At 51.7% G+C, this 16,270-nt stretch overlaps 1 protein-coding gene across 8 annotated transcripts in view; it reads left to right on the top strand.

Moving 5' to 3' along the window:
* The window catches only part of TXNRD2 (thioredoxin reductase 2), a 51,715-nt gene that overhangs the window by 11,358 nt on the left and 24,087 nt on the right, over positions 1 to 16,270 (top strand). For all 8 annotated transcript variants that reach the window (XM_045458976.1, XM_045458980.1, XM_045458974.1 and 5 more), the window contains exons 3-8: positions 335 to 391; positions 737 to 881; positions 1,496 to 1,570; positions 3,409 to 3,487; positions 4,046 to 4,108; positions 8,442 to 8,512. In XM_045458976.1, the coding sequence (XP_045314932.1) occupies positions 335 to 391; positions 737 to 881; positions 1,496 to 1,570; positions 3,409 to 3,487; positions 4,046 to 4,108; positions 8,442 to 8,512 (490 nt within the window). The remainder of the gene's footprint in view (positions 1 to 334; positions 392 to 736; positions 882 to 1,495; positions 1,571 to 3,408; positions 3,488 to 4,045; positions 4,109 to 8,441; positions 8,513 to 16,270) is intronic.

The raw sequence follows: 16,270 nt of genomic DNA, 5'->3' as shown, positions 1-16,270 counted from the left end.
CAGGCTCATGCTGAATGTCTGGGCCTGGAGCCAGGTGCGACAGAAGGCAAGGGAGGGCTGTGGTGGGCATATGAGGAAGGGTGGGCATCCCACTGGGTCCTGGCACTAGGGTGGGTGGTGTGAAGGCTGCAGTCAAGAAGAGGCCCAAGGGTTCCCATTTATGGGCAGCACAGCTGTGTGGCAGCTGACAGGTGGGGAGATCTGGGTGTGGAGCTGGTGGGAAGTTGCTGGTCCTGGTCTTTCCCTGCCGTTTTCTGGTGGTCATGGGCCCCTAGGGTCCCCAGCCCCAGCCCCGAAGCAGCTGCCCATCTGCTCGCTCTTTTTGTCTTTCCAGCCGCTCAGCTGGGAATGAAGGTGGCCGTGGTAGACTATGTGGAGCCTTCCCCCCGAGGTAGGTAGCCCTGGATGGGAGCCGTGTGCCCTGGGGAAGAGGGAGGAAGGGTGCCTGGTTCATGCACGGAGGGTGGCTGAGCCTAGAGCCAGTCACCCACTGCTAGTTGGCGTCTCTGGCACAGGTCCTGTTTCTCCAGTAAGTCACCATTAATGTAAAGTTCCTCGTTCTTATTTAAAAATGAATCTGACTATAATCATAGAGAGTAAATTCACAGGGCAGTGTTCACCTGGAGCGTGTCTGAGTTGCAAACAATGACTTCAAGGAATCCTACACAACTGTAGAACAGGAGAGACTTCTAGTCCCCTGAATACAAATCTAAACATGCTCTTCCCAACATGCCAGGCACCAGGTGGGGCCTAGGCGGCACATGTGTGAACGTTGGCTGCATCCCCAAGAAGCTGATACACCAGGCAGCGCTGCTGGGGGGTATGATCCGTGACGCTCCCCACTACGGCTGGGATGTGGCCCAGCCGGTCCTGCATGACTGGTGAGGAGCCCTGCCCACTTCCAGTGCTTGTCCGCTGCTCATGGGGGAGGTTGACTGCTCCATTAACCCTCACGGAAGCGTGCTATCAGAGAGGGGCCCTCACTGGGAACAGCTCTGTGCCCCACCCCTTGACATTTGGCAAAGTCTAGAGACATTTTTGGTTATCGCCACTGGTGGGGGGGGGGCTGCTGCACCTATGGGGTGCTGCTAAAGGCCCTATGGTGCACAGGACACCCTCACAAAGGTTGATCTGGCCCCAAAGACCACTGGTGCAGGGTGAGAAACTGATTCAGGTTCCACAGGTGGCATCTGGTCTGCTCTGAGCTGCACATAGGCCCCTCTGTGGTTCTCAGATGACCTAGACTCAGGGCCACTGCTGTGTCCTGGTGGCTGTGGCCCAAAGCCCCTGTTTTCCCTGAGTCCAAAGTCCCACAGCCCCAAACCCAGGACAGAGACAGTGGCCATGGGGATAGATGTCACATTTCCCACCTTTAGAATCACTTTGTTTCTTAGTATTTCTGCTAACCCACTATTTGCATCTGATCGTCTGTTGTGGGACTCTATAATTATTCCTTCTGTTGTGGTTTTTAACATCTCTTGTTGTGTGTTAATAGGAGGAAAATGGCAGAAGCTGTTCAGAATTATGTGAAATCCCTGAACTGGGGGCACCGAGTCCAGCTTCAGGATAGGTACTGAGGCCTCCTCAGGCCCTCCCGGCCCTCTCTGGGTCATTTCATACCTTGTCAAGCACTTAACTCCTCAAAGGCTCAGCAGTGATAAGACGAGAAGTCCCTGCCCATGGGGTGGGGGTGCACACACGAGAAGCAGATGGGGTGAGTGCCCTGTGAGCAGAAGGCCACCCTGCAAGCTGGCACCTGCAGAACCTGGAGTAGCAGGGAGTGGGGGGCATGTTGGCAGGATAGCTGGAGCCCAGGGCTGCACCAAGGAGGAGGCATGCTCGGAGCTGGGGCTAGGGAGAACAATAGCCAGAGTGTGGGAGCATAGAGAGGGCCATCCCAGATGCCAGCACCTTCCTCGAGGCAGGTGACCTTTCTCCTGTCAGGGTGGACCACTGTTATGTGGAAGGAGCCCCATGAGCCCCATGTTGCCCAGGCCCCACTCTGTGAAGTCCACAACTCACCTCTCATCTCCAAGGCTCCCACACCCTGAACCCCACACCTTACCACCCACCTCCTGGCTCTCTAGGTGTACATGAAGGCACCTGCTGTTGCGTGCTGAAGCATATGTCCAACATGATCATTCTAGCCTGGGACAAAGTCCCATCAGCCCTTTGGGGTCCCCCAACCAAGATGCCGAGATTTCTTCCACCAAAGGATCCTCCCTGAGGAGCCACTACCAGACGGAGAGGTGCCCCAAACTGCACTTGACTCTGGCTAGGCTTTGCTCCTGGCCCTGTAGCTCTTCCCTGTGCCCATGCAGGTCATGGAGGGGACAGTGTTCCCTCAGAGGTCTGGTGGCTCTCATCTGAGCTCTATTTGCTTGGCTCCAAGGAGTCTTCCTGGGCCTGTACAGTAGGCAGCTATTTTGTACCCATGAAACCCAGGACACCTGAGCTGGAGAAGCTGGCCCACCTGCCCATCCTGGGCATCCCCAGTGATCCCCCCCCACCAGGGAGCTGAGCTGTATCCTGTTGTTTTTCCTCTGTGTGGGGCTCAGTATCCCCCAGTGCGGTTTGCTGGAAGCATAGGGCTCTGCCATCCATCCTGCTGGCCCTGGGCAGCAACCAGGCAAGTGCCAAACAGGCCTGACCCCAGGGCAGCTCTAGAGGTGCCCACAGATGGAAACCGGTGCAGAACTTCTGTCTGTATCCTATGGCTATTGCTGAGCTGTGGGGGTGAGTGAGGACTTGCTTCCTACAGCTCAGGCAGCATATGGAGGCATGGGGCTTGATTGTGGGGAGGACATAAAGTCCAGGAGGTGATAAAGCCTTCCCAAATGTGCCAAGAACCCACCACGACAGGGTGCCCTTCATTATTGGAAGATGTGGATCATTTCTACACACCATGCACCTGACCACCCTTATGTCCTCATCAGACCTGTTTTCCAGCCTCACTATCCCCTAGAGGGATGTAAGAGTGTAAGAGTAATGTCTTCCTAGTGGGCACCCTTCCTTGTCAGCAGGAGGTTGGTCATTTGGATGGTGGGGATAACTGGGTGCATGTGGGGGCCTCTGTTCCCTGCCGGAAAGTGCCCAGGTGACAAGGATGGACCCTAGGGAGGCTCAGCCACTTCTGTCATCACACACACCAGGGCTGTACTTGGGCTCTCAGAACCATGCTGGCTTCTGTCCAGCAGTTCCAGGGATCTATGGTCCAGGGGACCCTTGGGGAGACGACAGCTACCCTTCTCCCCCTTCATGCTTCCCAGTGCTGTCTGCCCCACCTGAGCTGTGGGCAGGGGGCTGTGGGTCCTAGCTAGGCTTTTACCCATCTGCTCCCTGTTTAATCCCATAAGTGACACTTAATTTACAGAGGAAATATTTGACAATCTTATTTTTATTTTGCAGAAAAGTCAAGTACTTTAACATCAAGGCCAGCTTTGTCAATGAGCACACGATTTGCGGTGTCACTAAAGGTGGGAAAGAGGTGAGTGCCCAGCTCTCCTGAGTGGCTCCTCTCAGGCAGTCCTGACCCTTCCAAAGACATGGGGTGCCGACTCCAGCTTCATTCAACCCCAGTGATGTTCGCAGTAATAAGTGCTGTTGGAATTGACAGCAGATCTCTCTGAGGCTGGTTGTCACTCTCCATAAACAATGAAACAGACCACTGAGATGCATGTTGTGCTAGGCTGCCTGCTGTGCTGGGCGATAGGGTGGGTAGTCATACCCTTGCAGAATTTTGTGGGGATTGGAGGAGACGAGACACCTGCAGGGTGCTCTGTAAACTGGGGGTGGGGGGTGGTGTTTGGAGTTACAATGTCTCCCTGCCCTCTTCTGTTGCACCCCCTCCTGGCTTGAGTACCCTTGACAGGCTCCCAGCTCCAAGGGACCTCTGAGCTCCTGGATGGAGGGTCCACACTGCAGGGCAGCAACTGTAATTAGAAAGTGTGGGTCTCTGCCAGGGGTACCTGTGGGCAGTCGAGCCCTCTGCATCTGTGTGCCACAGTACATCTGTGTGACCACAGCTTCCTTGATTTCTTCTCAGACTTTGCTTTCCGCGGAGCATATCGTCATTGCTACTGGAGGGCGGCCAAGGTACCCCACCCACGTGAGTGTCCCCAGCACACAGCCTTCCCTGCCACCCTGGGCACATTCATGGTCTCTCAGCTCATGCTTCCCACACCAGCAGCATCCCCATTCTTTCTTTTCTTAAAGAAATTAGTTTTTCTATATTCACTGTGGTCACTTTTTCTTTCTTTCTTTTTTTTTTCAGTTTTAAAGTTTATTTGTTTTGAGAGGGAGAGAGGGTGTGCACACACGTGAGCAGAGGAGGGGCAGAGAGAGAGAGGGAGAGAGAATTCCAAGCAGCCTCCGTGCTGCCATTACAGAGCCTGATGGAGGGCTTGAACCTGTGAACTGCGAGATCATGACCTGAGCTGAAACCAAGAGTCAGACGCTTAATCAACTGAACTGACTAAGCCATCCAGGCATCCCTGTTTCTAATTCTTTCTCATGTCCATTCTACAGAAGCAGGTCAGCAGGGACCCAGTACTGCTGAATCCTAAGAACAACTGTCACTTCACTCTTCCGGTGGCTCTTGAGACACCCCCACACCTGGTCTTCTTTATCTTGCTTTGCTGATTCTTCCTTTTCTCTTCAGCCTCAAAATGTTGGAACATCCAGGACTTTAGCCTTTTCTTCCTTCCCCTACCCCAAATCTTGCTTTTAATTGACATAAAATTTATACACCATAAAATGCGCGCTTTTAAAGGGTACGATTCAGGGAGTTTTAGTATATTCACAGTTGTGCAGCCGTCAGTCTCCACTACCTAATTCCAGAACATTTTCACCCCCAAAATGAAACCTTGTACCATTAGCAGTCACTGCCCATTCCCTGCCTCCCCAACCCCTGGCAACCACTAGTCTGCTTTCTGTCCCTATAGATTTGCCCACTCTGGACATTTCACATAAATGGAATCAGACATGTGGCCTTTGTGACCTGCTTCCTGCACTCAGCAGAATGTTTCCAAGATTCCACATTGTAGCATGTGTTAAAACTTCATTTCTTTTTATGCCTGAGTAATGATCCATTGTGTGGGTAGACATATTTTGTTTATCCACTTGTCCACTGATGGACATCTGAATTGTTTCCACTTTGAGTTGTTGTGAATAATGCTGCTGTGAACATTTATGTACAAGTTTTTCTGTGGACTTAAGTTTTCACTTCTCTTGGCTATATACCTAGGAATGGAGTCGATAGTCAGTTTTTAACTTTTTGAGGAACCACCAGACTGTTTTCCAAAGCAGCTACACCATTTTACATTCCCCCACCAATAACATGTAAAGGTCATACTATACTTTCTTGTTTCTTCACATTTTATAATTTTTTTTATTGAAAAATGAATATTTCAAATAAAATAATGTGTTAACTCTGGAAGTCAGAATCTCTCTCCACTGTAGGATTTTGTTTATTGCTATTGTTTGTCAGGTGGTTTTCTGAATGATTTTGTAAAATCTATATTCTTTGTCATGGGAGGCCACTAACGTCTCTGCTCAGTTAGCTTAGTGGTCAGCTAGTAACTAGACAGAGGTTTCCTTAAACACCTGGAGAAAACACACAGTCTTTGCTGAGGGGTTTGTAGGCATTTGGGGGCACGCTTTTGACATTTAGCCAGGTACCAGAAACTCTGCCTTAGCCCTCACTACCTACTTGTGCTGGGCCTCAAGACCAGCCAGAGGTGAGAGTTCAGGCTGTCTCAGGCCTTTCCCTGGTGTGTGCACAGCCCAGTGCCTACACCTGGCCTTCTAGGTCCCCAGGAATACGTGGGACCTTTTCAAAGCTCTAATGGACGTCTCATTCCTTGGCTTTTCCTTTTAAACTTTTGGGTAGTATGTTGTTTGCTTCAGCTGTTATCCATCACCTCAGGCAGCTGTGACATTACATCACTGGGAAGATCCTCCTCAGAGAGAGCTTTCGACCCTGGGCAAGGTCAAGAGAGGTGGAAGATAAGCCTCTTGAGTGGGGTCTTCTGGGGAAGCCCCAGCCAGGTCCAACAATGACTCTGGGAAGGAGCTTTGGAAGGCCTCTGGCTCTGTTCTGCTCTCCAGCACGTTTTTAAAGTCACTCTTCATTTCTCAAGGTTGCTGCTGAGCTGAGAGATGGGGCTAGCGTCAGTTAAAACTCCACCAAACTCACTGTTCTTACCAAGTCTCAGCCATTTTTCTTGACTAAATGTTCCCTGTGTTGGGGCGCCTGAGTGGCTCAGTCGGTTAAGCGTCCGACTTCAGATCAGGTCATGATCTCACGGTTCGTGAGTTCGAGCCCCACATTGGGCTCTGGGCTGATAGCTCAGAGCCTGGAGGCTGCTTCGGATTCTGTGTGTCCCTCTGTCTGCCCCTCCGCTGCTTGCACTCCGTCTCTCGCATTATCTCGAAATAAATAAACGTTAAAAAAAAATTTTTTTTTAAAGTGCCCTATGTTGCCACAAGCCTTTGGTTAATTTCAATGGTTCTCAAAAAGTTGAATTTTACTCTTTTTTTTTAAATTAATTTATTTTTATTTAGTTCTGGCTGTTTTTTTTTTTAATTTTTTTTTTTTAACGTTTATTTTTGAGACAGAGAGAGACAGAGCATGAGCAGGGGAGGGTCAGAGGGAGGGAGACACAGAATCCGAAACAGGCTCGAGGCTCTGAGCTGTCAGCACAGAGCCCGCACAGAGCCCGACGCGGGGCTCAAACTCACGGACCGCGAGATCATGACCTGAGCCGAAGTCGGCTGCTTAACCGACTGAGCCACCCAGGCGCCCCAAGTTCTGGCTGTTTTTATGGAGGGGTGAACTTTGGGAGGTCCTCAGTCCACCATTTTTTGCCAGCATCCCCTCCTGGCCCCGTCTTACTTGAGGGTGCTTCTCTGCCCTCACCCCCACAAGGAAGGTGGAGCTAGGGAAGGGGCTCTGCAGTCAGGGTAGTGGAGAGGGGGATGGGAAGCAGGAAGCGGTTTGGCTGAGGTCACAACCACATGGGTCTCAGAGGGGAACCTGGGAACCAGGTGGCACAAGCCCTGAGCCTCCACATGGGCTGTGGTGAAGTTAATGAGGCCAGTGGATTTCCCGGGCATGGAGGCTGCTTCTGCCTCCTAGTTAGGACAGAGCACAGATGGAGGAGGAACAAGAGAGTGGTTCTGTTTCTCCTCAGATGCTTAAATCCTAAGCCTCTACTTTTAGTTCTATGCTTTCTCTGGAAATGGGGAACAGAGGGGGCACAGAGGGAAATGTACACCTCCAGTCCTCAGAGGCTACCATGCCTCCCTTCCAGCTGTCAGGCCCTCAAGAGCAGCCTCCAGAGGGGACAGGTGGCTTGTGCACAGAGGTGGCCCTCGGGCAGATTATGTAGCTCTGCAGGGTGGCAGGGTGCTATTGTACAAGGTAGCTACAACAGACGGGAAAGGTGGGTGACCCTTAGTGACCCCCACACCCATCAGCCAAGCCCACGTTGGTTCTGCTTAAAGCCCCTGAAGGCCACAGTCAGCTCCCAGGAGCTGGGCAGTCGTCTCAGGAAAACCTGCATATTTGCCAGGGTGCCCTGCAGAGGCAACAGGCCTGGGCCCACCGTGCTGGACCTCAGCTGGGCAGCCACCATGTCTCCATTCGCTCGGAGGAGGATAGAGCAGGAGCTGTCCGGTGCAGGGGGAGTCAGCTCAGTGGCCACTCCACCCTCCCATCACCCACCTCCACCACACCCTCCCTGGGTGCCTGCCAAGACTTGCTTATGTTTTAGGCCCTTTGATTTCCAGACCTTTCAGTTTTCTTTGCACAACCCCGAGAAATTCCTGACTTTATTTTTATTGCCAATTGGAATCATAAACTGTTTGCAGTCTGCTTCCTCTCCACCAGCACATCTTACTATTCTTACTCTCATGGGCTGCTGAGAGGACGCTGGTCCTTGTGTCTCCCCAGTCTGCTTGGCAGTCCCTCTTGGGCTTCTCTGGGATTCAGGAGAGTCTGTACAATTCCCAGGCTCCCTCAAGAGTGCCCAATAGCATCCAGCCTTCAGCCGTGTGCCTTTGGAGCCACCCTGTCCCTTCATGCCCTGACTCACTCTGCTCCTCACCTGCCCTCCTCTCAGCCTGGGTCTGGATCAAGGGGAAGGCCCTGGAGAGCAGGGAGAGCCATACCCCAGCTCCCCAGCCACCTCATACAGCCAAGGTATGCTGGGGTGCTTTGCCCAGTAGTGGATGGCACACTGAGTCAGATATAGCCTGGTCACCTGTCCCTAGAGGCTAAACCTGAAGAAAAGTCTGTGGAGCAAGGAAGTGCACCCATGTGTGAGCCGGGGTGGTTCTGGTTGAGTTGCGTCTACAAAATGGTCATCCTCTTTGGGGGAAGTCTCTAAGAACAGGCTAGGTGATGCTCTTCTCACACTGATCCTTTTTTTTCTGGGTAGATCGAAGGCGCCTTGGAATATGGAATTACAAGTGATGACATCTTCTGGCTGAAGGAGTCCCCTGGAAAAACGTAAGACCTGGCATGGGCCTTAGTGGAAATCCTCTTGTTCACAGTTGCAAACATCAGGGCCATTTAGAACCATATGTTAGTCCTGTCTCTCTAGTGCATTCTTTCTTATCTACTGGAAAGAAGGAAAGGGAACATGGTTCTTGTGCCCCTTGGTGGGGCTGTTGACATACTGCATCCTGTGACTGTTTTAGAAGTGATGACACAAGTATTACAAAATGCATCAGCCAACTGTCTAGGGCAGCGGTTTTCAAATAGGGTTCTTGGAGCCCCAGGGTATCAGTGGGTCCCGTTAAGGACATCACAGAGGAAGGATATTCAAGGAGGAGAAGGTAAGGCCAGGTCATTAGGGAAAGCCATTGACCTCTCCTTGGGCCTTGATTAAACATCCCCTTTCCTCTGGTTTATACCTTGGGCTTCCCTGAAATCCAGCAAAGGCTCCAAAGTTCTCAGAAACCATAGTCCAGTTGTGGAAATAAGACTTGAAGTGTGTGAGTGGTTTTACACTTCCTGAGCAGGTGATAATGCACTAAATGCACTTCCTGTACCCACAGAGCAGGCTGTTAGGGGGGCGTTTCAGGTCCAGACAACTCTTGTGAGCGGCGTTGGGGGTAGTAGTTGGGGGGGTGGGGGACTTCATGCTTGCAGGGACTGGAAAGGCCACCAGAGGGCAGCAGAGGCTTGGTCGTCAGCAGGCGCTCGATGGCCTTGGGACTTGGTTTTGAGAATATATACATACATACATACGGGGTGGAAAAGCGAGGAAAAGTGCGAGGGTAAATGGGCGTGTGTGTGCAAGTGTATGTGTGTAGGCACGGGTGTGCTCTGCTTGTTACTGTTTCACTCTTCATGAGGCATCTCTGTTCACAGCCGGGGCTTGATTCCCTTGAATGGATGTGATGTAGTTTATCTTTTCATGACTCATGAGCATCTCCCTAGTCTCTTTTTGTCATCATCATGAAATGCTGCAGTGAAAACCTTTGACGTGCATCTTATTACTGTCATAATGCTTCTTGCATGTTATATACACCTGTCGGGGGTGTTTCCTACAGGTAGAGAACCCAGGTGCAGGGGTAGGTGCCCTTCACACCTTCACCCATGCTGCTAGCAGGCCCTCCCTCCTGGTGGGCTTCACCAGGTTACAGGTGCGCTTCTGCCTGCTGTCCCCCTTCGCCCTGCCTGGGACTTCAGCTTTTTCATGAGCTGTAAAACAGAAGGGAACCTTTCCCCCTGCTCCTTTGGGGTGAGCACCACTTGTTTGTGCCCAAGGCCTGTGTGGTCCCTCCCAGTGACTGTGGTCAAGCTCATGCAGGTTTGCATCCCTCTTCCACCTTCTACCAGTTCCCCCAGCTGTGGTTTGTCTTTCTACTTGGGGGTATTTTTTCATACAGAAGTTTGTAGTTTTCATGTTGTCACGTTGATCATTTTTTTCCTCTATGCCGAAATTTCTGAGTTATCTTTTCTTTTATCATCAGCCAATTGGTTAAACATGGCCTGATTTTATTTGGATTTGCTATTATTAGTCATCATTTCACATATTTATTAGCCATTTAAAACTGAGTGTGTTGGGGCGCCTGGGTGGCTCAGTTGGTTGAGTGTCCAACTTCGGCTCAGGTCATGATGTCACAGCTCGTGAGTTCGAGCCCCGCGTTGGGCCCTGTGCTATAGCTGGGAGCCTGGAGCCTGCTTTGGATTCTGTGTCTCCCTCTCTCTCTGCCCCTTACCCACTCTCATTCTGTCTCTGTCTCTCTCAAAAATAAACATTTTAAAAAAATAAAAAAAAAACTGAGTGTGTCTGTGAATGTGTGTGAGAGAGAGAGTGTGTGTGTGTGTGTGTGTGTGTGTGTGTGAGAGAGAGAGAGAAAGAGTGTGTGTGTGTGTGTGTGTGTGTGTGTGTGTGTGTGTGTGTGTTGTCAGCTTGGTCCTTGGCCCACTTTCTATCCGGTTTTCCTTTTTTCTTATCTGTTTCTTATCTTCCAGCTGGTTTGCGTATTAAGGCTGTGATCCCATGTCGTTTATACTGCAGATTTTCTCAGCTTGTCATGTCGTTTAACTTGTGTGATGTACAAATGGTTTTTTTTTAACTTTTTTTTTTTTTTTTTTTTTATGTACCTTAGATCTCTTTTTACACTTAATGGCTTTTAGATTTATTGCATGTTCAGGAAGGCCTGCTCCACCCCCAAGATTGTTTTTGAAAAAGAGCCCCTGTATTTTCCTTTAGGCCTTCCACAGGTCAGATTTTCCTTTGCGACCTTGAGGTATTTGCAGTTCATCTGTGATATGGTATGGTGTGGTGTGGTGTGGAGTGGAGTGGAGGAGTGTGGTGTGGAATGGTATGGTGTGGAGTAGAGGGTGTGGTGTGGAGGGGTGTGGAGTGGAGGGGTGTGGTCTTAAATGGTGTGTGGCGTGGAGCAGTGTGGTGTGGAATGGAGTGGAGGGACATGGTGTGGTGTGGTAGGTGGAATGGTATGGAGTGGTTGTGTGGTGTGGAGTGGAGGCGTGTGGAATGGTATGTGGAGCGGACTGGTGTGAGGTGTAGAGGGGTGTGGTGTGGAGTGGAATGGAGTGGAGAGATGTGGGTGGTGTGGTATGTGGAGTGGAATGGAGTGGTGTGTGGTGTGGAGTGGTAGAGAACAGGCTTCTAGGGTTCCCATGTCGCTGACCACTCACCCTTGAGCCGGGCTGAAAGCTCCATCCCCGAGTGGAATCCCGGTCCTGCTCTGGCTTCTGGCTCCCACTTTCCTGTATCACTGGTGCAAGTGCCTGGCGTTGGCTTCAGATCTTCTTCGTTTTCTTTCGCATTGATTCCTCTGGGTGGAATGTAGACCTGGTTTGCCAGCCTCTCCACAGTGGTCCGCTGGACCCGTGGTTCAGCCTTGAATGTGCAAGTGCCTGGGAGGCCAGCTCCCTGCACGGAACTTGTGTCCTGTCTGAGGCTGCCATGCGCTTCAGTTGTCTCGGCCCATGACCAAAGGCCAGCATTTTCTGAATCCCAGTCTTTTATCAAATTAGTTCCTGCATATTCTGTTGTTTTCTTTTGTTTGCTCTTTTCCCATTACATTTTAAAAGTGGTGTCTTCAGTGCCCAGGAAGGGGTTGGTTTCTAGTGATTCTCTCCCTAGCCACTGGTCATGGAGGCTGGGTGTGTAGAGAGGCTGGCCTAGGCCATCACTCAGGGCTGGGGAGGGCGGGAGGCGCAGGCATGGTGGGTGCTGCCGGTGCTCAGCCTGGTGGCCCAAGCTGTGGGCCCCTCCTCTGTGACCGAGTGCCTGGGCAGTGGCCTGCTCCGCTGGGAAGACACCACCCCAGATATTTTGGTCAGGAAAGAAAGTGCTGTGTTTATTTTCTTCAGAAAAAAAACATTTAGAAGATTTTTTTTTTTAAAAAAAGCTCTTTCGTTTAGAAGGAATCTAGGTATGTTATTGTTTAAGAAAAAAGTGTTTGCAATGTATCAGTCACCCGTTTCGTTCTGAGCATGATTTATGTGAGGAAATGGTTTTTTTTAAAAATTAAGCTGGAGATATATCCCTGTACGATGCTTCTGTGAAAATGCGGCTTTTGTCCGGTGCTGTTAATGCAAGTTGTAACAGTGTGATATGGGAGTCAGTGTTTACATGCTACATTCCTCTGCTGCAGTCAAAATAAGCCCGGAGGGTCTACAGTAGCATTTCTGTATTTTATCAGCTTGGGCTGGGGCTGAGGGGGAGGCCTCTGCTCACACTTGGAGGGGCTGTTTCTGCCAGATTTATTTGCCTTATAAATATTCCCTGTGTTTATTTTAACTTGCTTTTAAAATGGAGCTGAAATTAATATGGACCTGAGGGCTGCCCCCCGGCCCTGTAGTGCCTCCCACAGCCGGGCCGGGCATTTCTGCTTGGTCCCATCGGGAGGCCCAGCCGGTGGTGGAGGGTGCCCAGAGAGCCTGGGCTCCGCCTGCAGCGGGTGCCATCCCCACCGGCCTCTGGGTGGGCACGTCCGGCCCCACATCCCTTATGGGTTCTACAGCATGCACAGGGCCTTCCTCCCTTTGTCCCTCCCCATGACGGGGCACAGGCAGCATCTGAGACCTTTCAAGACGTATCGGAGTGGGGCACAGTGGCAAGTAGCCCTTCGTGAGGCCTGTGTCCTATGGTTGCTCCATGTCTTTGCCCCCTCAAGGCATGAACCCCAGTGGCCATAGAGGTGTTGTAGGCTCACAGACATTTGAGGAGTGCCCCTATCCTCCTTTGCTCAAATCCAGGTCTGGGGAACCTAAGGCTGGATAGATGGTAGAGAGGGGATGATGAAGCCCAAGCCCAGCTGGTGGAAAGAATTAAACACCCTTCACTACACAGCTGGATTACCCCAGAGGTAACAGATCAAGTGTAGAAAACTCTAGCATATGCAGTGTGAGCTCCCAAGTCCATGAGCAGGACCCTGTGAGGCCAGGGGGGAGATGCACCCCGGCTGCCCAGACCCTCAGAACCACACCCCCACCTGAGGCATCCACTCAGCCTAGGCTACCCGAATGCCAGCTTTGTGTCTGGCTTGTTTGGCTTTTCCATTGTTCTTGTTTCTTCATTTTTCTGGGTAAATCCAGGGCAAGTTGAGGAGGAGCAGGAAGTGAGGAGGATTCTGGGAGAAGAACAGGGTCCCCTAGGCAGGTAGCAGGAGCCCCTTCGGAAGGAATGCTCAGGGGGATGATGGCCACTTCAAGAAACTATCCACCACCAGTGGAGGAAATGGGGGTGCAGGGTGTGTGCTGCCCTGCATGGGGAAGCTTGGAGATGGCATGCAACTCTCCCTGCCCCAGCTGTCCAGCCCAGCAACCCTCTGGCAGGTGGAGGGAGGCTGGAAGGGAGAAAGGGAGGCCGACTCACCACAGTGCTTTCAAGGAGGCAGGCACTGGGGTATCTGGATCCTTGTGCACCCAGGCAGCTTGGCTCCGCCTTTGATCACACAGCCGGGTGACCTTGGTTCACTCACCTGGAGGGTCACCTCCTCTTTCAGGCCTTCTGGACCCAGACATCCTGGCTGGGACTTGGGCCCAGCTGCCCAGCCTGCCCGGGCCAGGATCCTCAGGTCCTGTGCACGCTGTGACTATTCAGGCAGCCTAAAGGTGAGGAATTGAGGTCACTCTGCTCCAGACCCCCTTGGCTCCCTGGCCCAGCTGGTCAGCACTCACACCTGGGGTTCACGCCATGTCTGCAAGGCCAGCTCTGTGCATAGGTGGGCTCTGAGCGGGGAGCTTTGGGGTGACTTAAGTACTGTCACCTTTCTCTGACCTAAGAGGACTTGAATGAGACTGGAGTCACCTAGGGGCGGCTCTTCTCCCACGTTGGCCTGACACACAACTGAGTTGCTATTTCCAGGTCACAGCCTGGACCCGGCTGTTCCCACTCGCCAGCCCAGGACTGTCCGCTCTCCCACAGCTGCACAGCCTGGCCCTCTCTGTCCTCGGACCCTACTGCTCTGTGAGGCAGAGTGTTTTTGTAACTCAAGCTGATTTAACACTGCCTGTCAGAGTTGGTCCTAAGAGGTTTTTTTTTTTTTTTTTTTGTTTTGTTTTGTTTTTTGGTGACCCTTATTTTAAGTCTGGAATCTGACTAGGTTTTGTGATCATTTTTCTCTCTCCCTAAGTGCAAAAGGGAAGAATATAAAATTTATCTTGTGAAGAACCACAGCCATTTGGTTAGGAAAACTCACTCCTGCGAATTTTCTCATTTCCTGCTTAATCTCCACGTTCATTTGGTGTGACAGCCTTGTGTCCAGCAAAAGGGAGACCAGCTATCTGCCTGACACTTGGCTACCAGCCTGTAAAGCCCCACTGACCATCTCCCTGGCATGTCTAAGACATGCCGGGCTTAGGGGCTGAGGAAGACAACTCCTCCAGGTGGCATCTGTTATGAGGCCAGAACACAGAGGCTCTGGCTAGGCGGAGGGGGGCCCAGTGTCAGGCCCTGAGGGGTGGGATGGGTCTGGCAGATCCCAGGCAAGCCCGGAGCCAGCCCCCACTGGGGAGGGGGCCTTGGGGCCCCCCACCCTCCTTGCTGCCTCCCCAGGGCACCTGAGCTCACAGCTCGTTTGGCATTTCCTGCACTGGTGGGGCCGCCAAGGAGCCAGGTGCTTGCCGTGAGGGCCTCACTTTGTGTGGGTGTTCCCTTTGGGGAGCGGATCAGGGGCCTTCAAACTCGAGAGGCAGGTGGAGGGCTCTTTAATCTGGGGCTTCATGGGTCTGAATTAAGGCTTTTGTTTCTGCTTCCTCCCCCATTCAGATTTTGAACAAGAAAGCCTGCCCTGTGATTAGGCTAATCCCACAGTAGTTATACCTTCACATGAAATGTTTGCACACCGAAGGGCACAGAGAGCAGAGCTGCCCCGAACACACGTAAAATTGAATCAGGGGCTCCCAGGATGCAGGGTAGTGATTTCCCATGTGGACTGATACCCTTGTGTCTGGGTCTCTTACTGTAGTGACAAGGTGAGTGTTTCCAGGCCTCAGAGGCTCACTCGGGCCCTTCCCCCAGATCCAACAAGCTGGTCCTGACTTCTTCTGGCAGCACCCCTGTCCTCCTGTGGCTGGCCAGGGCCAGCAGTGGTCATCGTGTCTTGGCAGCTGACCTCATGGTTCCCAGGCCCCCTTCCTGGCCAAGAGTCCCTTAGCAGCCAGTGGAACTTGTCTGCAGTTTCAAAGCTACCAATAAAAACAAAACACAGTGCCCCTGTCTTCTGGCAGCCCCCCCCCCCACCCCTCATGATCTGGAGGCTCCAGTGTCTGTCTGTTTTTGCTTTGGCATTTTCCTACTTTAGCTCATTTGAAGAGAGTTCTTGGATCCTGCTTTCTGCAAAGAATAATGATTATTTGATAAATTGGGCACAGGGATGGAGTGAAAACCAATACTCACAAAGACAAGAAGAGACCCAAAATTACCTTCAAGAGAGCAGGATGCTTGCTTGTTTATGAGATTTCAGCTATACACATGCAGTTAAGGACACCCACTTAGGAATGGCTGAGCTGGTGCCTGCTGTCTCCCAGATGTGTCCTTCATCGGCAATTCAAAGCTGGTGGCCTGAGGGGTGGGCACCGTGACTTTGAGGTGGGAGTAGGAGACCCAGAGCATTGAGGTGGCTCCATGGGAGGAGCTGGCTGCTCAGCACCTACATGACCGCCCACCCTACCTCCCCATCCAGCTCCCCATCCATATAGTGCAGGAGGTTGGGGAGTTACCCGGAGGCTGCAGAAACAAAACAGTTTTTTGCCAGAATCAGGAGACTACACTGCCGTGTCCTTGGCAATGTGATAAGAGGGCCTGGGGTTGTCCTGTACGCTGCACCCGGCAGCCAGCTGTCTCCCGCTGGAGGGTCCACTTTACAGAGGCAAGAAGGCTCCAAGACAGGCAGGGACAGCCCCGCTGTCCAATGGAGGGCCTCCCCTAGTGCCTGCATGGCCTGCCTGGCTAGGAGGCGGTTGGCCTGCGCCATCGCCACCACCAGAAGCAGGGAGCAAAGGGCACTGCATGTTTGGCATTGATGCTTTTACCCAACTTCATTCTTGCATTTAAGGCAGGATGTTCAAAGCAGTTAAATTCTGCTTGTATTTTAAGTAACTTGTAATTTCCTATCTTAAAGAAAGGCTTATACCTTTCACTGCATATATCGAGCACAAAAGAAGTTAGGTTACCTAATTTTGAAAATGTACCTATACAGAGACATACGTATTACACATATATGTGGCTATGTATACACGTGGATACACGTGCACTCCAACATGTCTATTTCTTAA

Source organism: Leopardus geoffroyi, chromosome D3 (genome assembly GCF_018350155.1).
Source record: "Leopardus geoffroyi isolate Oge1 chromosome D3, O.geoffroyi_Oge1_pat1.0, whole genome shotgun sequence".
Lineage (NCBI taxonomy): Eukaryota > Metazoa > Chordata > Mammalia > Carnivora > Felidae > Leopardus > Leopardus geoffroyi.
This window is presented reverse-complemented; position numbering and strand designations above follow the sequence as displayed.